The sequence below is a fragment of the Stenella coeruleoalba genome, assembly GCF_951394435.1.
Source record: "Stenella coeruleoalba genome assembly, chromosome: 11".
NCBI classification, from domain to species: domain Eukaryota; kingdom Metazoa; phylum Chordata; class Mammalia; order Artiodactyla; family Delphinidae; genus Stenella; species Stenella coeruleoalba.
Window position 1 is genome coordinate 335,146 of NC_137157.1, and position 24,497 is coordinate 359,642.

The 24,497-nt window shown below is 55.6% G+C and overlaps 1 protein-coding gene across 2 annotated transcripts in view; it reads right to left on the reverse strand.

Annotated features, from left to right (window-relative positions):
- The window catches only part of SHANK3 (SH3 and multiple ankyrin repeat domains 3), a 49,850-nt gene extending 32,804 nt beyond the window's left edge, over positions 1–17,046 (reverse strand). Inside the window, exons 1-12 of one of the 2 annotated variants that reach the window (XM_079938102.1) lie at positions 16,680–17,046; positions 16,169–16,372; positions 15,249–15,320; positions 13,043–13,151; positions 12,816–12,967; positions 12,555–12,722; positions 12,337–12,453; positions 11,876–11,953; positions 10,860–10,926; positions 4,715–4,988; positions 1,580–1,782; positions 346–459 (exon numbers count right to left, since the gene is read on the reverse strand). In XM_079938102.1, the coding sequence (XP_079794228.1) occupies positions 346–459; positions 1,580–1,782; positions 4,715–4,988; positions 10,860–10,926; positions 11,876–11,953; positions 12,337–12,453; positions 12,555–12,722; positions 12,816–12,967; positions 13,043–13,151; positions 15,249–15,320; positions 16,169–16,372; positions 16,680–16,958 (1,837 nt within the window). In that variant the 5' untranslated portion in view covers positions 16,959–17,046. The remainder of the gene's footprint in view (positions 1–345; positions 460–1,579; positions 1,783–4,714; positions 4,989–10,859; positions 10,927–11,875; positions 11,954–12,336; positions 12,454–12,554; positions 12,723–12,815; positions 12,968–13,042; positions 13,152–15,248; positions 15,321–16,168; positions 16,373–16,679) is intronic. The other variant, XM_079938103.1, reaches the window with a different exon arrangement.
- Between the last annotated feature and the right edge of the window lie 7,451 nt (positions 17,047–24,497).

The window sequence follows — 24,497 nt, forward strand, 5'->3', positions numbered from 1 at the left end:
TGTGAGAACCGTGTCTGGGAAGGGTTGTGGTCACTGAGAGCCACATGTGGGATCACAGACTGGTGCACGTTCATACGTGTGCGTCCCATGGGCGCGCACGTCACACGTGTCTCCACAGCTGTCCGGGATCCAGATGCACACGTGTGTGTTGGTAAGTAAGTATGGGGTGAACGCGTGCCGTGTCTGTCATGTACACGAGTTTGCACCTACTTCGAACGTGTGTTTGAGTTTGTTCTAGTCTTTTCTCTGTGTATACAATGAGGATCTGCCTCCAAGCAAGACCAACGGGAAGCTGGAAGGGGCGGCACCCTCAGGGGCCACCCAGGGGACGTAGGGGTCACTCACCGTGCCGCGTGTCATACTGTCTCATCTGCACCTCCTCCACGCAGTCAGCCGGGAACCAGCCTGTGCGGCCTTTCACGGTCCCCTCCCAAAAACCGCCCTCCCCAATGCTGAGCACTGGAGGGACAGAAGCCAGACGGGCTGTCAGGGCGGAGGAGGGCGGCCGGAGGGCCACACCTCTCCCACCAGCACCACCAGCCCCACCTCCACCTCCTCGGGCTCAGGCTCTGCCCACCCACCCTTCACGTCTCTCCTTCCCTTCCCGTCCCTTCCTTCATCCTCCTGTCTTTTCCCCTGGGAAAATTTTGGGATCCACACAGAAGACAGAAAAGAACAGATGGGCACAGCACAGGATGGGCATGTGGGGGACAGAGAGACGCACAGATGGACACACTCGAGGGGGGGACAGGAGGCAGAGGCAGGGGCCACAATCCTACTCCTGCCCTCCCAGCTGACCCCTCTCCTCCCACCTCTTCAACCAACCCCCAACCAACCTTGCTCTGTCGCCCACCCCAGGGGTCACGGCCAAGAGCTCAGGGTCATTGTGCTGCGGCCAGGGGATTAGGCCACATGATGGGCCATGGAGAGCTGACCCTCGCAACTGTGTCTTTCTTAGGCTCCACGGGCAGAGAGCGCTCATGAGGTGGGGACCCCAGTGATGACAGAGACCCTCGTAATGCAAGGGGCTTGTCATGGCACAGGACCCCCTCATCACAGACACCCAAACTGTCACAGACACCCCCAGAATGGCAGAGGGTTCCCACATATCGCAAGCGTTTCCAATGAAAGAAGTCCCAGAAGTGACACAGGAACCCCATAATTCAAGGAAGCTCTGTAATAGGATAAGGTCCTACGAACACAGAGAACCCCACCACCACCAGCCCCGAGCATGACACAGAAACACCCCCATGACGAGAGGAGCTTCTGTTGTGACACGGAAAACCCAAAATGACAGAGGATGGAGAGGGACCCACGACAGGAACCCCATAAAGACAGACACCCCTCCCTGACAGAGCCCTTCACAGCGACACAAGGAATCCCCAGTGGCAGATGCAACCCATAATGACCACGGCGACTCAGAGTTCCCAGGGACACCCCTAATAACAGACACCCAAAATGGCATCAGCCCCTCCACGGTCGCCGGGAAGCCGGGCCGGGCACCCCAGAGTGGCGCCCGCGAACCCCAGGAGGCCCCGCGCCGCGCCCCCCCGCGACCGCGCCCCCCGCGCCCCCTCACCCTTCACGGCCTCGCCGCGGTGCAGCGGGATCTCGCCCTCGCCCTGCGGGCTGTGCGCCTTCACGGCGATGAACTTGCGGCCGGGGACAGCGCTGTAAAGTTTCCGCTTCGGGCCCCTGGGCGGCGGCGCGGGGGCCGCGGGGGGCGCCGGGCCAGGGCCGGGCACGGGACCGGGGCCGCCGGGGCCGCCGGGACCGCTCGGGCTGTAGACGAACACGTAGGTGACGGACGCGATGCCGGGGGGCAGCGGGCACGCGAAGCCGGCGCCCGGGGCCTCCATGGCGCGCGGCCCGGCCCCGCCGCCGGCCTCACCGCAGCCGCCGCCGCAGCGCCCGCCGCCCGCCGCCCGCCGCGGCCGCCCGCCCGCCCGCCGGGGGCCCGGCCCGGGGCCGCTCCATGGGCCGCGCCGCCGCGCCCGGCCCGCTCCCGCCAGCGCACGAGCCGCGCCCGCTCAGGGCTCCGGGGCCGCGGGGCTGCGCTCCCGGGCGCGCCGGGCTCGCTCCATGCCACGGCCGCTCCGCGCGCCCCGCCTCCTCCGCGGCCCGGCTCCTCCCTCTGCGGGCGGCGGGCCGGGCTCCCTCCTCTCCCCCCTGCGGCCCGGTCGCCGCGGCCCCGACGCGGGAGAGGCCGAGGGGCCGAGGGGGACTACGGTGCCCAGAGGGGAAGGTGGGGGAGGGGTCAGTCCGACGGAGGAGCGCGGGGACGGGGGAGGCGGGACCGGCTGGGTGGGAGCTGGGGAGGGACTGGAGGCTTCGGACAGGAGGGAAGCGCCTCCGTGAAGGTCCGCCTCGCCGCCAGGAGGGGCTCCCCCAGCGGGTCCGCGCCCGCACCCTCCAGCTCGGGCCTTGGCCTCCTCACACCCTGACCGCTGCGTGTGCTGGGCGCCAGAATCCCCCTCCCGACCTGGGTCTTCTCCTGGACATCTGCCTCGGATGTTCATGCCCTCTCCAGGCTGACCGCCTTGCCCGGACCACTCCCCCGATCTGGGCACCGAGCCTGAGGCCTCGGCCCTACGCCTCTGCCCTGCTCAACGGCCTGCACTGGCTCCCTGGCACCTAGGCCGACCAGGTCCACGTTCTCCGCCGGTAGCCAGGCTCTCTGGGACGAGAATTAGCTACACTTCAGCAACAAGGCTGGGTGCCTTCTTTTCCCTCCCGCGGCCGCTCATAAGGCTGTCCCCAACACCTCAGCTATCCTAATGCCCCTCCTCCGGCCAACTGTTAAGTTACTGTCTCTCAGCTCCGAATGCACCTCTCTCTGTCCGGCTCTGTGATGGTGGTGGGGACTCTGCGACTACATTTCATGGCAGGCTTTGCCAACAGGGGGAGCCAGGGGGAAACTGCCACCTCGGCCACCTCTACCCACCACCCCACAACAGCAGCTCAAACTCAGCCGTCTACCTTCTCTCCTTCCACCAAACGTGCTCTCTCCCCCTGAGGCCCTCTCCCTCCAGGGTGCACCAAACTTCCTCAGCGCCCTCCGGGCCGCTCACTGGGGGACTCCCTTACCTCCAATAAAAATTACCTGGATCGCTCCCCCCCAGCTGCTGCTTCGTCCTTAGCCCCCCACCACATCTGGCACTCTAGGCACCTACTAAATGTTTGCTGGAAAGAAAGCTACAATAATTCTGTTCTCCCCACAGAGCAGGTCTTAGCTTGTGTTTGCTGAAAGAATGACCGAATATACGAAAACTGCATGAAAGCAGGGCTTCCACACAGCTCCAGCTCAGGAGCAGCCCATCTGCAAAACTGAAACACCCCAAAGTTTGTTCTTTTAGCCACTGGGCCATGCAAAAGTTTTGGGGGAGAACTCAGGTGATTTGGGGCAGGACAGGTAGCCTTGCAGTCTGGGTAGGGACATCACAGGTCGAGGCTACATGAGCAGGGACGACAGCAGAGGAAGAAATGGCTTCTATAAGCTCCTGCTGCACCCCTCTGCCGAACGCTCAGGCTTAGGAAGGTTGGGAATCAGGTCTACCGGGGGACAAGTTAAGCTGCTTCCCAGCTCTGTGACTTTGGGCAAGTCATTTACCCCACCTGAGAGTTAGGACCCTCATCTGTAAAATACAGCACAGCCTCATACACGGTCAACACTACGCTGCTGAGCCCAGCTGTCATTGTGAAAACAAAGTGCTATTTATGTAACTCTTTCAGTCAACATGTCAGCCGAGCACCTTCTATGTGACTGGCTCTGGAGCAACTGTGGGAAATGAGAAAGACAGCTCCTGCCCTCAAGGTGCAGGGAGGAGAGAGGCCTTAATCAGCAGCAGCAGGCCACTGCTGTGGGCCAGGGGGGTCCCAGTAGGGAGCCCTCACTGCCCAGGCTCCAGAAGGCTTCCCAAAGGAAATCTTTGGGTAGGATTAGCCTACCTTACTGATGAGAAAGGCAGGCACAGAGTGGTTGGCTAATCCGCACAAGGCCACACGGGAGGCAGATGCAAGGACTGCACTGGAGCCCATCCATCTGTCTGCAGAGCCAGTTTCTACCTTCCACTCCCCACTGCTCAGCTCAGTGGGGCTCCAGCCCACAGAGTCTGGTGAGGCTCCCGCCCAGGCTTTTTGCTCTAAGTTCTAGGAGTGCCAAGTCCTTCAGACGTCCTTGGTTCTCAGGGTCCCAGCACTCATGGTGAGGGATAAAGAGAAGAGCCATGGGGTCCTGTGGTTATACAGGGCCAGAGCGGCTGGGGAAACACCAAGACGGAGCGTTGGGATGAAGGCTCCCCCCTTGGGAACGGGGCTAGGGTCCACCCATAGATTTTGAGCCCTCATGGAAAGGAAGCTCCAGTCCCTGACCTCTTGCCACACGTCACCCAGCCCTGCCTCATCCCAGCCCTCACCTTCCTCCCTGGCACTGCAGGAACCTTTCTAAACCACAGGTCTGACCAGACCCTCTCCCCACAACATTCTCCCTCAGCTGCCCACTGCCTTCGGGACAAGTCCAGCTCCAGCCAGAGATCAGCACGGGGGCGCCTGCCCCAGGCCACAGGACCTCACCTTCTTCCCTTTCCCATCCAAAGAGACCCCCCCGCCGGCCCAAAGCCTCAGCTCATCACTGCAGAGGTGCCAGGCACAAACAGGCCCCTCCCTGCCCCGCTAATGCTGGCTCCTCCAGGCTCAGGTCCCGGCCCCCACATACCTGATCTTACTCTGGCTGCCCCTGCCTGCTGCGGGGCCGCTGCCGTCACTCTGCTGGTCACCATCCCGGTCCCGGTCTTTCTCCTCCTGCAGCCGCTGGAGCAGCAGCTGGTGGGGGAGGCTTCGCAGTGAAGGTCCAGGAGAAGCTGCTGGCTGCACCTCACCCTTCAGGTTGATGTCGCTGGCCGAGCGCTGCAGGGGCCGAGGAGAGGCAAGGCCGCTAGGGCCAGCCAGCCGCCGCCGCTTCGCATAGCTGGGGGTTTCCCTGAATGGTACTGGGAGGGGGTAGGGGGGACAGGTGAGACTCTGGGCAGCCAGAAAGGGTGACCAACTTGTCCTGGTTTGCCTGGTATTTCCAGATTTTAAAAGTAGAATCCTATGTCCCAGGAACTGCCTCAGTCCCGGCAAACCAGGACAGCTGGTCACCCCATGACTGAAACTATGATGCCAGGAGGGACACATACCAAACTGCCTCTACCTCTACCTTCAGGGGTAAAAGCCTGCCCTTCCTCTCAGCCAAATGAGGTCTTGGAACTGCCTTTTTCACAGGCTTCCAGAGAGACAAAACCGGCCACATGTGACAAATCTCACCAGACTACCACTGTATAGAACTGTTTGCAGCTGACCATAACCAGAGAAACTGTAAAAGATGTTCTAGACCGGGGGTTGGCAAACATCTGTAATGAATCAGATAGTAACCATTTCAGGCTTTGCAAGCCATACAGTCTCTGTTGTAAGGACTCAGCACGGCCTCTGCGGCATGAAAACAGCCTCAAATGATGTATAAGCAGATGGGTGTGGCTGAGTTCTAATAAAACTTTATTTAAATAGCAGATGATGAGTTTAAAAACATGATCCAACTATGTACTATTTACAAAAGAATCACTTTAGATCCAGAGACACAAGTAGGCTTCATAATAAAAGGATAATGGAAGATAATTTCATGTAAATAGTAACCAAAAGAGAGCTAAGTAGCTACATTAATATCGGACAAAATAGACTTAAAAGATAAAAAGTGTTACAAGAGACAGAGGACATTATATATTGATAAAAGTGTCAATTCATCAAATAGATTAACAATTATTAATACATATACAACAAAGCATCAAAATATATGAAACAAACACTGATATCTTTGGAGAAATAGACAGTTCTACAATAATATTTAAGACTTTAACACCCCACCTTCAATAATGAATAGAACATCTAAAGACAAGATCAATAAGGACATAGAAGACTTGAACCAATTAGACCTAACAAATATATATATATATATATATATATACACACATATATATATATATATACATATATATATAGAGGACACTCCACAGAACAAGAGCAGAATACACATTATTCTCAAGTGCACATGGAACATTCTCCGAGACAGATCATTAATGAGGTCACCAAAAGAGTGTCAATAAATTTAAAAAGACTGAAATCATACAAAGTATCTTCTGCAATGACAATGGAATGAAGCTAGAAATTAAGAACAGGAAAAAAACCCTGGAAAATTCCCAAATATGTGAAAAATTAAACAACGCTCTTAAACAATGTGTCAAAACAGAAATCATAAGGAAAATTGAAAACACTTTGAGAAAAGAAAAACAAAAATACAACATACCAAAACTTACAGGATGCAGTAAAAGCAGTACTAAAAGGTAAATTTATAGCTGTAAGCACCTACATTAAAAAGGGATAAAGGTCTCAAATCAATAACCTATTTAAGGAACTAGAAAAAGAGAAGCAAACCAAACCCAAAGCTAGCAGAGGAAGGAAATAATAAAACTTACTTGAGATAAACAAAATAGAGAATAGAAATACAGACAGAATCAATGACACCAAAAGTTGTTTCTTTGAAAATATCAACAAAATTGACAAAACTTTAGCTAGACTGACTAAGAAAAAAAAGAGAAGGGGGACACAAATAACTGAAATCAGAAATGAAAATTGGGGTATTACTGCCAACCTTATACAAGTAAAAAGAAATATAAGAGAATACAATGAATAATTGTATGTCAACAAAGTAGATAAACTAGATGGACAAATTCTAGAAAAACATAAATTACCAAAACTGACTCAAGAAGAAATAGAAAATCTAAACAGACCCATAAAAAGCAAGGAGATTGGATCAGTAATCACAAATCTCCCAACAAAGAAAAATCCAGCATGAAATGGCATCGCTAATGAATTCCACCAAACATTTAAAGAAGAATTAGCAAAATCCTTCTCAAAGTCTTCCCCAAAAATGGAAGAGGTAGGAACACTTCCTAACTTATTCTATGAGCAATTTTTAAATGAGCAAAGGGACTTCCCTGGTGGTTCAGTGGGTAAGACTCTGTGCTCCCAATGCAGGGGGCCCAGGTTCTATCCCCTGTAGGGAAACTAGGTCCCACATGCACGCCGCAACTAAGAAGCCCTCATGCCGCACCTAAAAGATCCCGCGTGCTGCAACTAAGACCCGGCAAAGCCGAAATAAATAAATAAATATTTTTAAAAATAAATAAAAATGAGCAACATTTCTCCTGACATTTCTCCAAAAAAGATGTACAAACAGCCAACAAGCACATGAAAAGATGCATCAACAACCATTAGGGAAATGCAAATCAAAACCACAATGAGATACCACTTCACTTAGACTAGAATGGTTATAATAAAAAAATTTTTTTAACAAAAAATATTCTTTTAAAGGTAATAACAAGTGGTGGTGAGGATTTGAAGAATTTGGAACCCTCATGCATTGCTGGGGGAATGTAAAATGGTGAAAAACAATTTGGTAGTTCCTCGAAAAATTAAATATAGAATTATCATATGACCCAGCAATTCCACTCCTAAGTGTACACCCAAAATAATTGAAAACAGGTTTTCAAGCAAATACATTTCACACATCTTCGTAGCAGCAATATTCACAACAGCCAAAGGGTGGAAACAGCCCAAGTGTCCATCAAAGGATGAATGGATAAACAAAATGTCACATATACAAACAATGGAATATTATTCAGCCATAAAAAGGAATGAAGTAGTGATACATCCTACAATATGGATAAAGCTTGAAAACAAGGAAGCCAAATACTAAGGGTCATTCCACTTAAATGAAATATCCAGAATAGGTAAATCTCTACAGACAGAAAGTATGTTAATAGTTGACAGGGGTTGAGGGAGAGGGGAATGTGGAATAGTTGCTTAATATATATGTTGTTTCCATTTGGGAGGATGAAAATGTTTTGGAATTCAATACAGTTGGTTGTGAATGTACTAAATACCACTGAATTATTCCATTTAAAATAGTTAATTTTACGTTACATGAGTTACATGAATCTGATTTTGCCGGTGGGCTGGATTTGGCCTGGGGGCATTGTTTGCCAAGCCCTATTCTAGACTCCTGTTATGCAAAGTGTGGGCCTTGGGCCTCACCTCCAGCTTTTAGAAATGCAGAATCTCAGGCTCCACCCAGACCCTCTGAGTCAGAATCTACATTTAACTAGATCCCTGGGTGACTCAAATGTACATTGCTAAGTGAGAAGCACCTCCCTAGGGCACTCTTCAAAAGCACTCTGGGAGAGCAAGTCAGAGAGAAGTGTACTTGAAAGTGTACACACAAGAGAGGGCGGGAGAGCCTGTGGACCCAGAGGTAGCCCAAGGCAACAGGTGAGGAAGCAGAGGTGGCTGCCCCCAGGTAGGATCCCTGCTTCCAGCTGGTCAGTCTAGAGGGGGAAGGTGAGGCTGCCAAGAGGCTTCCAGGTGACCTGTCCCGGGAAGGGTGACAGGCCTCAGCCTACCAGATCCCTCCAGGTGGGCTTCGTGCCTGAGGAAAAGGAAGGATGACTGGGCAAAGCCTCCCTGCCGCTCCTCCTCTGTGCGCAGGTCCCACCCGGGTCCCCAAGCTGGGGTGGGACGTGACAACTGACTCATGGAGGGAGTGTGCGCAGAGGGAGTGGGGTCACAAGGATGGATCCCTGGATTGCTCAGGACTAAAGACAGGCTTTGCCGTTAACCCTTCTGTGCCTCAGTTTCCTCCTCTGTAAGAATGGACTAACAACAGTCACTCATTGGGGGGTTGTTAAAACAGTGAATTAAAGTAACAGGGTTTATCGTAAGCACTCATGGACACCTGGCTGCGTCTTCTGAGTGTATGTGTGACACCTGAGCAGGTAAGGGCACATGGCCGGCAGAGCTGATGCCCACAATGGGACTAACTGATATGCACCTCTCAGCTCAGCGACAAATGCCTAACCCCAGCCGGGTGAGCTCACTCTGGATCAGGCAGACAGAAAGGTAATGGTGACCCCAGGAGCCCTGGCATGTCTGTTCAAAGAAGAGGGGCAGCTGAGGCCTGCCTGACTCTCAGCCCGGACCGTGGCCTGGCCCCCACCCTCAAGGCCACCTGCCAGAGTCCAGACCCACGGAATCGAATCCCACATGAGGTCAGAGGGGGAAGGGGTTGCAAATAACCATATTTTACTGAAAGGAACTGAGGCGCAGAGGTCCCAAGCAGCTTTCCCAAGGTGACATCACAAGCAGAAGAGGGAACCCACATCCACAAACCAGGCTTCTCCCAGGCTAACAAACACCTCCAAACACGCAGCAGCCCCAACCAGACCCTAACTGGAGCCCTTGCTCTGTCTCTCACCCCTAATTCAAACCTCAAACTTCATCACAGTTCTCTCCCAAGCAGAACCTGGGCCCCAAGCCTACACCACTTCATCAGCTCAGTTACGTGCTCGACACACGCCTACTGATTCTGCAGCCTACCCGCTGTCACAGTCCGCTGACCCTGCTTGGGGAACGAGGGGCTCCTAACCAAGCCTCACTGTGGGGAGGACTGTTCTGGGAAGACTCTATATCGGAAGACTTCTTAACATGAACTTGGCCTTCGTCTTAACCCCTGCCTGACCATAACCTCACATTAGAACCAACAAGGACTCAAAACCTGAGACCAGCTCTAGCCCTCTGCTGTCCACTGTCACTTTAAATTTGATAAAAATGGGGATATCAGGCTTCCCTGGTGGCGCAGTGGTTGAGAGTCCGCCTGCGATGCAGGGGACATGGGTTCGTGCCCCAGTCCGGGAAGATCCCACAGGCCGCGGAGCGGCTGGGCCCGTGAGCCACGGCCGCTGAGCCTGCGCGTCCGGAGCCTGTGCTCCGCAACGGGAGAGGCCACAGCAGTGAGAGGCCCGCGTACCGCAAAAAAAAAAAAAAAAAATGGGGATATCGCAGTCCCAGCAGAAAGGGGAGCCTGGGAGTCTGTGTTCCAAAGAGAGCCGTGGGCAGAAAAGCCTTGTCCACCAAGGCCAGAGGGAGCTGAGCAGGAAGTCCCTCTATGGCTAGGGGGCTGGAAGGGGCAGCCCCTGGCCAGAAAATATACTTTCCAGGAAGAGAGGCCCACCCCCCAGCCACCCCACTCAGGGAGGGGCGGCAGGATTTGGAGGGCTGACAGGGGAGTGGGTGCCCCCTGACCCAGGCCCGATGTGAGCCCTCCTGCCCTGAGGTTCAGACTACAGGGCACCCCCGGTTCTCCTTCTGGGGCACGTGCGGGGCTCCCCCTGAAGCACTGGCTGCCGAAGGCTCAGAGCCCCTCGCCCCGAGACCGCTGCCACCCTCTCCCACGGGCATCCCCGCCACTGGGTTTTGACTTCTTTGCGCGTGCATACATGTGTCGAGGCTTGCTACGGGCCACTTGAACTGCTTTATGTGCCAGGATGAAGTGAAACACTGAGGGTCCACTGCCACGTGTCCCCTGCTGGCCCTTCACACGACCTAACAGGAAAACAAATCTTGACCCTAACTTCAACCCTGCTTGCAACCTAAGTTGATCTCTCAACCCAGCACTGGCGCCAACCCACAGCCCTATCCATTATTACCATACCCTTGACCCTGACCTGACTCTAACCCCAATCCACAGCCCTCACCTAACTATGACCTTGACCCTGACCCTTTGTCCACCCTACACAGGCCCTTCCCTCAGCACATTCCCCATACCTGCAGGGGCCACTAATGGACCACTCCCAGTTGTACTGGAAGAACTGGAGGAAAAGGCTCAGGGTATGGGGGCTTCCTTGCAACACCCCCACTGACCCTTGCACTGCTGGGCCCCGACGACCCCCACAAATGCACATTCAGCAGGGACCTGGGTGGGCAGAACTCACCAACATCCGAATCTTTGTGAGTCTTGATGACCTCCGCAAGCTCAAAGTTCCCTGCTATGATGGCCACCTGCGGGAGGGGAGGGGCAGGAGGGAGGCTCAGCAGCCCCAAACGCGCCTCCCCTGGGCCCCGGCGGCGCCTTCTCGTACCCCCGTGTGGGGTCTTCCTCAGCTGGGGGCCCCAGGTTCGGACGCTGTCCCCTGCCTAAACTCACCACCCCAGTCTGCATGGGACCGAGGGGTCTCCTGGGACATGAGACTCTCGGAGCTAAAGCTGGGACGTGCTGGCCACTCTGCCTGTTCTCTTAAGGGCCCCTCCACACACCATCTTTTCTGTCTCAGCCATGGCCCACCACTACCTTACTCCTGTCACCCTCTCTGCTCCGTGCCCCCACCCCTGCATCTCGTCATCCAGAAAGCCCTCCACTGCCGCCTCTGCCCCCTTGACTAGACAATCAGTGGCCACACCTGCTCTTCCCACGTCTCCTATGGAGGCCCTCGCTCCCACTGAGAGTGGGGTCCCAGCTCCCTCCGTGCCCAAAGTCCCCATGACGTGGTCCCCGACTCCCCCCACAAACTCCAGGCCACACAGAGACCCATCCGTCGGGTCATCCTGGTGCTAAGAACCACACCTGGCCAGAGAAAAGGCCCAGAAACATGACGTGAGTTCCGCCGGGATCTGGGACCACCCCTCTCGCCCCTGGTTCGGCCTCTGCACCCCACCTGTCTCTGGTAGATCAGGCCCACAACGGTTCTCCCTTGGCCCCAGGGCCCTCTAGCCCTCTTCTCCTCTTCCTGGAAGGGGGACCAAGGGAACCACCCTCAACGAACACCCCCACCACGAGCTGGGCACTGCACTGGCTCACCCCCTTCCTCCGTCCCACCCTGGGGCGATCCTGGAGTCAGAGCTCCCTTATTACTCTACAGGGGAAAAAAGCAAGGTCTAGAGAGACCAAGCCACATACAAACAGACAAACACGCCCTGGGGCAGCCTCATGCTCCTGTAGACACTGGCGTACCTGGAAGGCTGTCTGGCTGTTATAATTGCGGACATCCTTATTGGCTCCACGGAAAAGCAGGACGCGGGCACAGCTCTCCTGTGGGAGGGTCGGAGTAGGGGTTGCAACTGGGCGACAGCACACGCGCACGCCGGAGTGCAGGGCACACGCACCCACGCCTACACGTTCAGCGCACACATGTGTAGCACAGGGACAAGCAGGTCAGGTGCACACGCGCAGGTCCCACCTGGCCCAGAGGGCCCAGGCGCACACAATTCACACCTGGTTGTACAGAACACACACACACGACACGTGTGTGCAGGGAAATGATACACACACGTAGGTCTACAAGGCCACAGCTCACTGCAGAACGCAGAACACGCACTTGTGGCGCGACACACAGGGTCAGACGTGCACACACAGGTAGTCACTGCACAGCATCACCTGTGTGTACACACACGTGTGCACAGGCGCAGGCACACCTGGTTGTAGAGGGCACAGATGTGCAGGGCTGTGTTCCCCGAGGCGTTCTGAGCCCCCATGTTGGCTCCGTAGAACAGCAGGTGCTCCAGGTGCTGCACGTGCCCGAAGCGGCAGGCCTGGGGAGGAAAGAGGTGCTGCTGGGCCCCTGGACAGAGCCCAAGCCCCAAACCCCAGAGACAGAGCCGGGGACACCCCCGCCGTCGTGCTCCCCGCCCACCTGGTGGACCTCCTGCCAGCCATTCTCGTCGGCGGTCCCCAGCCGAGCGTGGTCGTGCAGAAGCAGCTCACAGCAGAGGGCGTCTCCCCCACCCAGGGCGCTGTGGTACAAGGGCGTCAGGCCGCGGCTGTCCTTGTAGTCGGGGGAAGCGCCCAGGTCCAGCAGGGTCTGAGAGCGAGAACCTCAGTATTCATGCCAGGCCAGCCTCCTCCCGCTACTGGGCCGCACGCCCCTCCAGGCCAGGGCTGTGCCCGCACTGACCGTCAAGGCCGCCGCATTCCGCTGGCGCGTGGCACAGTGCACAGCGGTGAGCCCGTCGCGGGTGCGGAAGTCCAGGTGAGCACCGCCGTTCCTCAGCACCTTCAGCAGGTCTGTGGCGTCGTCTAGCTGGGCCGCAAGGCTCAGAGGACACTCTGGGTTCAAGGGATAGATGAAGGTCATAGTCCTGGCCATTCCAAGGCCATGCCCCTTCCTGCTCTGCTTCTCACCTCCTGAGTCAGGATCGTGGAAATTGGGGTCCAGCCCCTTGTCCAGCAGGCGTGCCACCTTTTCCGTGTTGTGCAGCTGGACATATTCCATAAACTTCTTCAGGTTCGCCTGGAATACCCAGCCATCCTGATCAGCCCACACCACGGCCACCATCATCTGACCATCACCCACCTTCCACCAGGGAGCCTCAGATTACCTGTGGGGCACCACCCCACCCCACCCTCAGTCTGACCTATCAGCCTACATCGTGACCTTGTCACGCCTCTCGTGTCACCCTAAGCCCTGCACTCCCGCTGTGGCCCCGATCCCAGCTCAGCTGGACCCACGCCCTGCTCCAAGTCCTTCCCTGAATCCCAAGCCCAACACAGCTGTCAGCCTGAGCCCAGCCAGCCCCTCGACAAGGCCAGGCTGCCCTCGCTCACGCCCCCTGAGTGAGTTCCCTACCCCAACCTCAGCCCCTGCCCTGGCTTCTCTCCCTGGCTCCTGGTGCCCCAACCTGTCCAGCCTGGAAGAGCCCGAGGCCGCGTGGGCAGGAGCCAGCCCAGGGCAGCCCACATCCCCATCACTCTCAAGGTAGCCTGTTCCTTATCCAGCCCATTTTCTTCACAAGCTCACCCCATGGCAGACTGCCAACTCCGGGGCCCTCCCCCATCACCAGGTGCCCCCTCCTGCCACGTGACCTTGACCGCCTTTCATTCATACCCCGACGTGCGTCGTGCGCTAATTTACCCAGCAAAGCCTCACTGAGCTCCTGCTGGTGCTACAGTGCCACGTGCACAAGGCAAGGTGCCCTGGCCAGAGGCCCCGGGCCCTCTAGAAACGAAGCGCATCAGAGATAAGACAGGGTGCCGCAGGGCCAGCCCCATGGGAGGAGCATCCTCCAGGGGGGTCAGGCAGTGAGAAAGGAGGAATGATGCTCACGGCTGACAGCAAAGACCTCAGCTGTAGCCGGCAGGGAGGGAGGGGGGCAGTGTGATGGTGGGGGCCAGCTGGAGCCCAGGCAGGCAGAAACACGGGACTGTGGTAAGGAATCGAAACGCATCCTAAAAACGAGTGGGACTCACTGAAGGTCAGGAGTCACTGGTGTCCTGTGGGTCACTGGGGACAGTTTTGGAGGAGGGGCAACTACAGGAGGAACCCAGGGTGATAGGTCACACCGGGGCCAGTGAGGGAGTCTCTGCCCAGCCACAGAGTCATGGCTACTGACCACCACATGCCCCGGGGTAGCAGAGAAGTCTGGCACGGAGGCTCCAGGATCACAGCGCGGTCACTGGGCCACAGGGGTGAATGTTCAGATCCCTCTCTTAGGCTCCAGAGACTGTCAATGAAGTGTCCAGCAAGCAAATGTCCATTGGCCCAGGGGAGCCTGGGGTGGGAGCTCAGGGACTCTGACTGTGGGAAGGGCCGCGGCACCCACCCTGCCCCTCCTACATTCAGAGAAGACAGGGAGGTGCCCCCCAAAGAGCACTTGGGGTCAGACCCTCCTAGCAACATTATCGAGGAGTAAAGACTCCACAAGTATGCCTAGGGGCAGGGCCCCAGAGTCAGAGAGATCTGGGTTCAGCCCCAGCATCACTGGATGCAGAGCTGTAAGTCAGTCACTTAACTTCCCTGGGACTCAGTATCTTCATCTGTGAAATGGGATGATAATAGTCCCTCACAGAAGAAAATTAATGAGATGCCTAAAGTGCCCAGCACTGGATGACTACTAAGTGCTGGGCTCCCTGTTCTCCCCACCCCTACCCAGCTCCCCGCAACAACCACATCTGGCGCCTGCTCACTTCTCCCCCACAAAGACACTGTGCCCTATCGCACTCCACCCCTTAGCCGGGGCCCACCAGAGGGGTCAGCCAGAGTCTGATCTCACTAGAACCCATCACCAGACCGACCACCCCAAAGCCATGGTGCCCCGAGTCTGCACCCAGCCCTCTAGCCGTCCCCAACACCCACTCTGGGCCCCTAACGACAAGAGAAAGCAGACTGAGCCAACGCTGGCAGGACTGACTGGTCAGCCCCAACCAAGGTCGGGTGGGGGGTTCTGGGAACAGGGGGAGGGCCTCAAGAAGGGAGTTTTTAAACAACATTTTTGACACCACAAAACCCAGTTAAGGCTGGGGTGGGTGAACACTGGTCATGGGGGGGGCGGCGGTCAGAGGGGGTGTAGAAGGTGACCTTGGAGTCCACTCCCTGTGGCTGCCTCCTTACCTTTGTGTGAAGCTTTGCAAACTGCTTATCATCAATAAGGTTCTGGGCATAAACTCGTCGCTTGTATCGAAACTGCTCAGGTAAAGACAAGGCAGAAAAAGGCATCCGCCTGGGCTGAGTGAGTGAAAGTATGCACATAACCGAGTCCTGCCCACTTCCGTGCGGCTAGGGCCCCACGCTGCTCGCCGCCACCACCACCCCGCCCCCCGCCACAAAACCGCTGCCGGCCAGCCACACGAAGCCATGCACACTACCATGGACACCACCAACACAGAGGTCTGGCGTGATGTACGCCCAGCTGTCCGCCTGCAGTGCCCTTTCTGTCTCATTCCCATCCCCGGGATTCCCTGGAAACCTCAGTCCTCTTCCAAGACCAGGTTCCAGGCTGACCTTCCGAGACATGCCGTCTCTGGGAAGAACTGTCCCTACTTGCCGGGGCCACCACGGAGGCCAAGCCGGCTCTGAGCTCTGCCACCGTAATTCTTGGCTTCAGTGCTCATTGCACTTGCCACCCCCACCTCCAAACCGTGGGTCTGGGTCCCCTTGCTCACAGGGCGCTCAGCAGCCTTTACACCGTGGACGGGTGAGCAAACGAGGAAGCTTAGGTCGCCCTTCGGACAACTTCACGGGCGGGGAGGAGGAGACGCTGACACCGACATGCACACAGACCACGGCTGGCTTACTCCACACAGCGCTCCGGGCACTCACGCCTGCTCACACCCCATCGCACGTGCCGCTGACCGCACGCACGGCACGCGGCTCACACCTCACGCGCCAGACACACAACTCAACCCCCCCGCCCGCCGCTTCCACACTAACTCGCCGCGTCCGTGCCCCTCGCTGCCGCGCCCTCCGCCGCTCCCGTCCCGGAGGTCGGAGCTCTCAGCCCGCCCCCTGCCGCGCCCCCGGCCGCCGCTCACCTCCAGGTAGGGCAGGGGCGTGTCCAGGTTGGGCGGGTATTCCTGCAGGAGCCGCTCCTCGTCCAGGAACTTGCCCGCGCGGCCCCGGGAGGGCGGCTGAAAGAGCCCGTAGTTGAGCGCGTCCTGGAGGCTGTGGTTGAGGGCGCAGAGCACGCGCTGCTTGGCTGCCCACACCGGCGCGGCCGGGTCCAGGCGCAGGCACTTCTGCGGCGGAGCGGGAGCGTGAGCGCCGATCGGCCCCGCGCGGCGCTGAGTACTGAGTCCCCGGGCCCCGCGCGCCCAGGCCGCGGACCCCGAGCCTCCGCGCCCCGCCGGCTAGGCCTCGCCCCGAGGGCGGTGCTTCCCCAGGCCCCGCCCCCGCCCTGGAGGTGGGGAGGGTCCCGGCGGAGGTGGTGGGGGAGGGGTGAGTAGCGGCGGGCCTGGGGTCTCCCGCGCAGGGCTCCGAGAGCGCGGGTGGGGGGCTGGGAGAGGAGGGCGGGGGTGCCGCCGGGATCCGGGCGGCGAGGCTCACCGTCTGCTGAAGGTCCGGGATGCCGACGCGCACGATCACGGCGCTGGCCCCGGGGCCGTCCATCCCCGCGCCCCGGCCGTGGCCGCTCGCGGCCGGGAGCTGGGCGCCCCGGGGCTCCTCGCGGCGCCCCGGCCCCCCCTGCCCCCCCACCGGAGCCCCGTCGGCCGCGCTGCGCGGGAGGGGGCCGGGGGGGGCCGGGGCCGGCACGGGGGACAGCGGCGCCGAGGGCTCCGCAGGGGCGGCGGCGGCGGCGGCGGCGGCGGCGCGGCTCAGCTGCATCGGCCCCGGCTCCGCTCGGCGCCTGCCTTCCCCGGGGGCGGGGGCGGCGGGGGGAGGGGGCCTGAGCGGCGAGGAAAGCGGGGGTGGCAAGGGGGCTGCGCCGGAGGCGGGGGCCGGGAGGGCTCAGAGCCAGCCGAGGGCGAGGGGGACTTTGCGGGGTCCCGGGGTGAGGGGTGAGGGGTGGGGTTGGTGCGAAGGGCGAGGGCCGCGCAGCAAGGCGGGGGCCTAGGGGCTGCGCCGGGGGTGTGGGGAGTCCTAGGCCTCAGTGTGGGGAGAGTAGCTGAGCAGCAAGGGCCGCGCCGCCGTTCGGCTGCGGAAGAGCATCTGTGGCCCACAGGGGAAGATGCGGCGAGGAGGGGGTCTTGGACCTGGCGTGGGGGCCGCCTTGGGCACAGGGACCAGAGGCAGGGCAGGAAGGGGAGAGAAAAACAGGAAAATTAATTTCCGGGGGTGGCAGCTTCTCTACCACCCTACCGACCTCCCCTCCCCACCCCACTCAAGCCCCGGAGGAGATGACAGAGACCAACACTGCCCCAGTCCTGGGGTGGGACGGTGGGGACCTCGGAAACCTGGAGGGGCCGGGACTTCTCCCACAGCCAGAACCAATTAACCTCACAACTTAACCCTTAGGACCACGCCGAACAGTGTGCCGCGCGGCTCCCGGCTCCCCCACCCCTGGCCGAGGCTGGGGAGTTCACTCCGGACTCTGAGGCCCGCCTCTTCTGCCCTCCTCCTCAGGTCCCCTGGTCCGCCTAGCTCCAACGCCTGTCACGCCCTCCCAGTCACCTTAGCGACGACAAGATGGGGGCGCGACCTGAGAGGAAGGGCTTAGGGGAGGGGGCGCCACTAGCCTCCACCTGCAACCGGGAAGTGAATTTTAGTTTCACGCGTTGTCGTGGCAACGCGGGAGGGGGTGATGAGTAGGCGGAGGAGAGGGGAGCGCAGTAAAGAAACTAGCTCAGGCGCCACCGCCCCACTGGAGCTGGCCAGGTCCCACCAACACTCATCAGCCTCACAGAACTACCCCAGTGCTGGGAAACCCTGTGCCCCCAAGGTCCCTAAAAGCGAAGAGCGGCCCCTTGACGTCGAAATAGCCCTGATTTCCCGAGAAACAGCTTCTGACTCCCCCAGAACTCCCCCAACATGCCTGACTCCTCCCCAGAAACAGGCCCTGACCCCCGCAGCCGCTCACCCTGGCCGACCTTCACAGAACACCCCAGCATGAGGACACCTTCGGGTCCCTGGCAGAAGACAGCCCAGCCTCACCTACCTTCTCCAAGAGCAGCCCTGGGTCCCCTGAGCCTCCCGGGAATAAACTTGAATGAACCTCCCCCCCCCCCCCACACACACACACAGAAAGCCTCCCTACCCCTCCCCATGACAACCTGGAAGCAGCCTTACCCCACACGGACCAGCGCTTGACACCCCCTCCAAGAACAGCCTCCTCCCCACAGAGCCCCGCAATACCCCCCCTCCCCCCCCAACAGCCTCTGGTCACCCCAGACCGCGGCCCTCTTCCCCAGGACCAGCCCTGACCCCTGAGGGAAACCGGGCTCTCTCCCTGCCCAGCCGGCCCCCCTTCAGGAAAAATCTCTGCCTCCCAGGATTTCACTGACCCCGCAGAGCCGAGTTTCCAGCGCTGTCTGTGGTCTGGGCCCGCTTTCTTCCCGAGCCTGGGTGGACCCTGCCTGCCTAGAAATGTGGCCCCAGGATGTCCAGGCTCTTCCCAAGGCCACTGGCCTGGCCTGAGTGGGGGAGCTGAGGGTCCCCAGGGGCTGGAGCAGGATGGGAGGGGTAGGGGAAGGGGGGAGCAGGAAGGGGCTGTCGGAAGCCCACTTATCTGCAGGAAGCACCTTGGGAAGCACGTGGCCCAGCCCTGGAGAGAGGAAGCTAGTGCTTCCCGGCCCCCCTCCTGTCTCCACTGTCTTCCTGCCCCTGTTCTCCCCTCCCTGAGTCACCCAGAGCTGCCCCCCCACCGTGTCCCTCATCCCTCCCACTGTGGCAGCTGCAAGGCCGGCCGTGCTCACCGGAGTCCCCGATTCGTGGTGGGACTGAAGGAGGAGGCTCACAACCAGCTGCAGAGCAGCCCCAGGCCTCCGTGCTCTCCCTGCAAACCTACCCTTGACCTGGAGAGCCAGGCACCCATGTGGCCACCCATCCTGGACCTCACGGAGGCCCCCTCGGCCTCCCCAGCAACCCACTGGCCTCAGTGAGTCCAGCACGATGAATGCCGAGCTTTCAGGAGAAAACCTCACAACCTTGCTGATGGCCACATTCCTGGTCTCCAGGCTCAGGCGGGCCTGCACTGCCAGGGCTGTTTCCACAGAGCACCTGGCGCAAAGGATGGGTACATAATGAACGAATGCCAAACCGGCACCACTCCTCTGGACCCACCACCACCCTGGCAAATGGCAAAAGTTCCAATACCCAGAAGCACCTTACCCACACAATGTCCTCCTGTCCCTGCAACATGGTGGGTTTACAGAGGAGGAAGCCCAGGGACAAGCTATTTTGTGGAGAATAAAAGACCCCCAGGCTCTTCACCACCTCCCAGCCTCACCCCGCTGCTCTCCTGTCTCTGTCCTTGAAGGTGAGGATTCCCCAGACCCCATGGCCCCTCTGCATCTCCACTCCTTCCATCAGGGCTAAGGTTCCAGAATGACCCATGGTTCTCCCATCCCCACTTCTTCCCACCACACACGTTCAGACGCCCGGGGCCTGTGGGAGCTCACATGGGCAAAGCGTCCAGAACAGTGCCTGGCACAGGATCAAACCCATCCGTGGGTTAACCCCTGCACACATAGGCCGTCTGACACCCTTGGTGCCCCACACTCTCAAAATCTTAAGCCCCCCCACCAGCGTGGGTGGTCCACCCCCAACTCCTGGCCCTTCCTGGTGAGGCCATTTGTGACCCCTCCCTCACCATGCCATCCCTCCCTCCTTTTACATTCCTGGGGCCACTTCCTCACCCAAACCCTAACCCTTCCCTCCCTCTCACCCCTCGGCCTGGCCGCACAATCGCCTCTGCTGAAAACCCCACAGGCCTGCGTTCTCTCCGATCTCCCCTCACCCCTGGTTTCCTTGACAACTGGGGGCGGGGGGGGGGGCGGGGGGGGGCAGAGGAGCGTCCCGCTGTCGGCTGCTCCCCTGGCTGCCCTCGGGCTTCTCTCCCAGTCTATGCTGCACTCTGATCTCTCCTCCGCAGCGCCCTAGGCCCATCTGCCTGTAATCACTTACTTGTTGCTCACTGTTTAGGATCTGTCTCCCCCCCAGAATGGAGGCTCCCTGTGGAGAGGGAGCTTTGCCTGTTTGGTTCGCTGCTGTGTCCAAGGCCCTGGTGCTCAGTCGATGCTCAGCGTGTATTTGCTGAACCTTCATCTACAGACTGTTCACGCCCAACTTTCTTCAGAGCAGACCCTCTCCAACCTCCAGAGCAGATTGTAGGGGCAGAATACCTGAGTGTTCAGTTGACTGTCCGGATCTGGCGTGCTTTTTGTGGGTAGGGTTTTGGGGTTTTGTTTGTTGTTGTTGTTGTTGTTTTGCTTCTAGTTATCTAACATCTATCAGTATATTTAGATTCTGTTTCATCCTGAGTCTGATTTGTTAAGTTTTCTCTCTCTAGGAATACAAATCTATTTCTAAAGAATCAGCTTTTCATTCTGTTAATCATCTCTACTTCTATTTTGTTTATTTCTTTCTACTGTTTTGGTTGTTGTTAAGATTCTTTTTCTTATTTCTTCAGCTGGGTACTCAACTCAATTTTTAGTCTCTCTCTTCTCTGACAATGAGTATATAAGGTTATAAATTTCCAAGTGTGACTTTAGTTATGTCCAGTAAGTCTTGATAAGTAGCATTTTTAATTTCATCTTGTTGATTTTCTAATATCAATTATATAGTTTGCTTTAGGAATTGCTGAAAAATGTGCTTACTTAAATTTTCAAATGTAAACTAGGTTTTCTTTGGAGGGAGGACTAACCCTTAGCTACTGATTTCTTTTTTTATTGTGTTGTGGTCAGAAGGTGATCTGCATAATGCAGATGTATATATATATCTCCATTATATCAAGCTTGTTAATTGTATTATTCAAATATCCTATGGCCTTTCTAACGTTCTGTTTGCTTGATTTATAAGTTACTAAAAGAAGTGGGATAAAATCTCACTTTAGCAGTCTCACCATGAAATTTTGCCAATTTGGGATTTATATGTCTTTCCAGACTTTGTTTTTAATGCTAACAGGTTTAGGATTATTACAGCTTCCTGATAAATTATTCCTCTTATTATTATATGGTACCCTTCTTTATCCCTATGCTTTTTGCCTTAATTTTTTTTTTTCAATAATTAGCCTAGGCACGGCACTTTTCTGTGAGTATTGACCTCATATGTCTTTTCCCCTCATTTTCCTTTTATCCTTTCTACATCTTACATTCCTAGGTGTGCTTGTGGTAAATAGTATGTGTGGCCAGATTTTTATGAAAACCAATCTTACAATTTTCAACTTTTGACGGTGCTTTATTGTGATTATTGATTACTGATATGTTTTCATATTTTTTTACCATCTTATTTTGTGTTGTCGGTTGGTTTTTTGTTTTTGTCTTTCCTCTGTGCTGCTTTTTTCTCCCGTTGGGCCCTCCGTTTGATTGATCACATTATCTTTATTCCTTTTTCCCTCAACTCCCATTGTTTTGGAAGTCCAGCATTCTCCTTCTTTCATTTTCATAAACACACTTAAATTTTCAGCATGTGGGATTAACAAAGCCTGAAGTCAATTACTGTCTCCACCCACCTCGGGAACTAGGGGGAGTTTAAGATGCTTTAGCTGCAGGTATTCGTCCACATCGTCCTCACTCCAGTGAGTCTTGAGGCTGCTTCAGGAGTCACATGTCAACCCGCTCTTTACTCACTTTCCTTCTGGCTTGAATTTCCTTCTTCCTGAAAGTAGTGACAGATTTCAGTCTTTGAAATGTCTTATTTCACCCTCATTTTGAGTGATAATTTAGCCACTGTAGAATTCTAAATTGACAAATTATTTTTTTCTCAATACTTGGAAGATTTTTCTCTCTGTGTGCTGTATTCTGCGTAATTTTCCCAATTCTGACTTCCATCTCACTGATTCTGTTTGATTTTAATCTGCTGTTAATCCCATCCATAGGGTTGTTGTTGGTTTTTTCCCCATAGACTTTTAAATTTCAATGACCGTAGGTTCTATTTCTGTAAGCCGTGTTTCATACATTATCAAATCTGCTTGCTCTTTCTTTATATTGGCTTTTTCTTTTTTATTTAATGCAATTTTTATTTAATGCAATTTTTAGATTTCTTTTGTCTTTAATTATTTTAAAAACATTTATTTTAAAATTCTAGTCAGTAGTTCCCTTATGTGAAATTTTTGGTGGTCTAATCCTGTTTGCGGTGTCCACCGACTCACTCACTGTAGGGGGACTGTAGGTTCTTTCTGTGACAGTTTTGTGACTTGGGGTTACGAACTCAGCTGGGCCTGTATTTATGTGGAAATCCTGGGCAGCCTAGATGTGTCCCTCAGAGGAGTACGACTAGCCCAGGACTTGTTTTATGTTAATTTCTTGGCTTGGTGGTCCTGGGGACTGCAAAGAGTAATACAGTTCAGACTCCAAAATTGTTGGGGACAAGCAGTGGTTACAACTTCATAGGGAGACTTCTCCACAGTGAGATCACCACAAAGCTTTATGAAAATTGCTTAAATAAAAGAGAAATATATAATAAGAATTATGAAAATAGATTACTCACCAGGTTTTTGAGCACTACATGTCATCCTAAGTGTATGACATGTATTAACTCATTCAGTCATCACAAAATCACTAAGCAAACCCATTACTGTCCTCACGTAACAGATGAGGAAACAAAGCAAACTAGAAGTAACTTAACTTGTCCAGAATCACATGTGGCTCATCAGTGGAGAAACCAGGATTTGAAACACATCAGTGGGAATGTGACCCAAGCAGGACCAGTGAGAATCCTGCCCTGGAGTCTTACGCTTGCAACTAAGGGAAGAAACCCTTTTTCTGCTCTTGGAATTCACAGGAGAGATGTAGCTCGGCAACTGCTAGTGACCGAGATTCCAGCCTTGGGAAGAAAGCAACGCTGCAAGGAACATAGATACAGGAGACGAGGACGGTCCTGAAGGAGCTTGAGCCCCCAGACTCAGTCCCTGAAATCTGCTTTTCTTGCCTTTGGTTTCAAGAGCCAAGGGTCCCTAAAGGGGCTTTCCCTTCTAGGCTGAAAATCCATGGAAAAGAGAGGCTGAAGGGCTGGCCCTAGGGCAAGGGCCTCGACTGGAATCCCAGCTCAGCCACGCGATACCCCAGTGGCCTGAGAAAGCCTCCTTGCTTCCCTATGTCTCCCTGTGAGCTCTGGTACATTGGGTACAATGGTAAGAATTACTTCATTCCCTCCCTCATTCAGGCCACAGACCAAAAACCTGCCTTTGGGCTGACAAGGTGGCTCCTTTCCCCCTGGGCTGTTGTGCAGGTTAGATGAGGTCCATGGATGTGACATGCTCACCATGTGCCTGGTACATAGTGAACACATTTTGGGTATGATCATAAAGCTAGTTCAGATTTGGTTTCTGTCATCTCAACCAAAGGAGTGCATTCTAATGCACATTCTTCATGTATAGTGGCAAAACTCAGAGGCGTGAGAAGGGACAGCTGGTCTTTGTTGTAAGTTCTTAGAAAGAGCATTAGACTTAAAATATTATTTTAACAGTGAAATTAAGAGTGAGAAATATATGCCTAGTTAATTTCACACTTAGGCTTCTACTTACCCTTTGGTTCAAGACTGTGAGGTTTTGGGGGGTTTTTTTTTGCAGTATGTAGCCCTCTCACTGTCGTGGCCTCTCCCGTTGCGGAGCGCAGGCTCCGGACGCGCAAGCTCAGCGGCCATGGCTCACGGGCCCAGCCACTCCGCGGCATGTGGGATCCTCCCGGACCGGGGCATGAACCCGTGTCCCCTGCAGGGGGGACAGCGCAGTCAACCACTACGCCACTGCGCAGTCAACCAGCGCAGTCGACCACTACGCAACCACTAAGCCCCAAGACTGTGAGTTTTGCCTACATGTCTACCTCTTCTACCCAAAGGTCACTGACAATTTAAGAACTATGTGAGGTGTTTTTTTTTAATTATTATGGTAAATAATACATAACAAAATTTACCATCTTAACCACTTTTAAGTGTATGATACAGTAGTGTTAAAAGGAACAATATATTTTTTAAAATAATAAGTCCATCCTAGTGTTAAAAGACAGGCACATGGATTGTGAATAAAATCTGTGAAGACATGATACGGACGGATCAGAAGATGGAAAAGCCAACAAAAGCTGAAGAGTCGGCTGCACAGCCCTAATGTCACAGCAGCTTCTGGGGAAGGGGCCAGCTGGGCACAGTGGGACCATGCTGGAGTGGGGCGGGGTCAGCTGACTCCAGCTGCAGGGCACAGAACTGCTCCCTGAGTATAGTGGGCGGGGGACTGGAGAGACCCCTGGGCCAGAAGAGAAGTGGGGCTGTTAT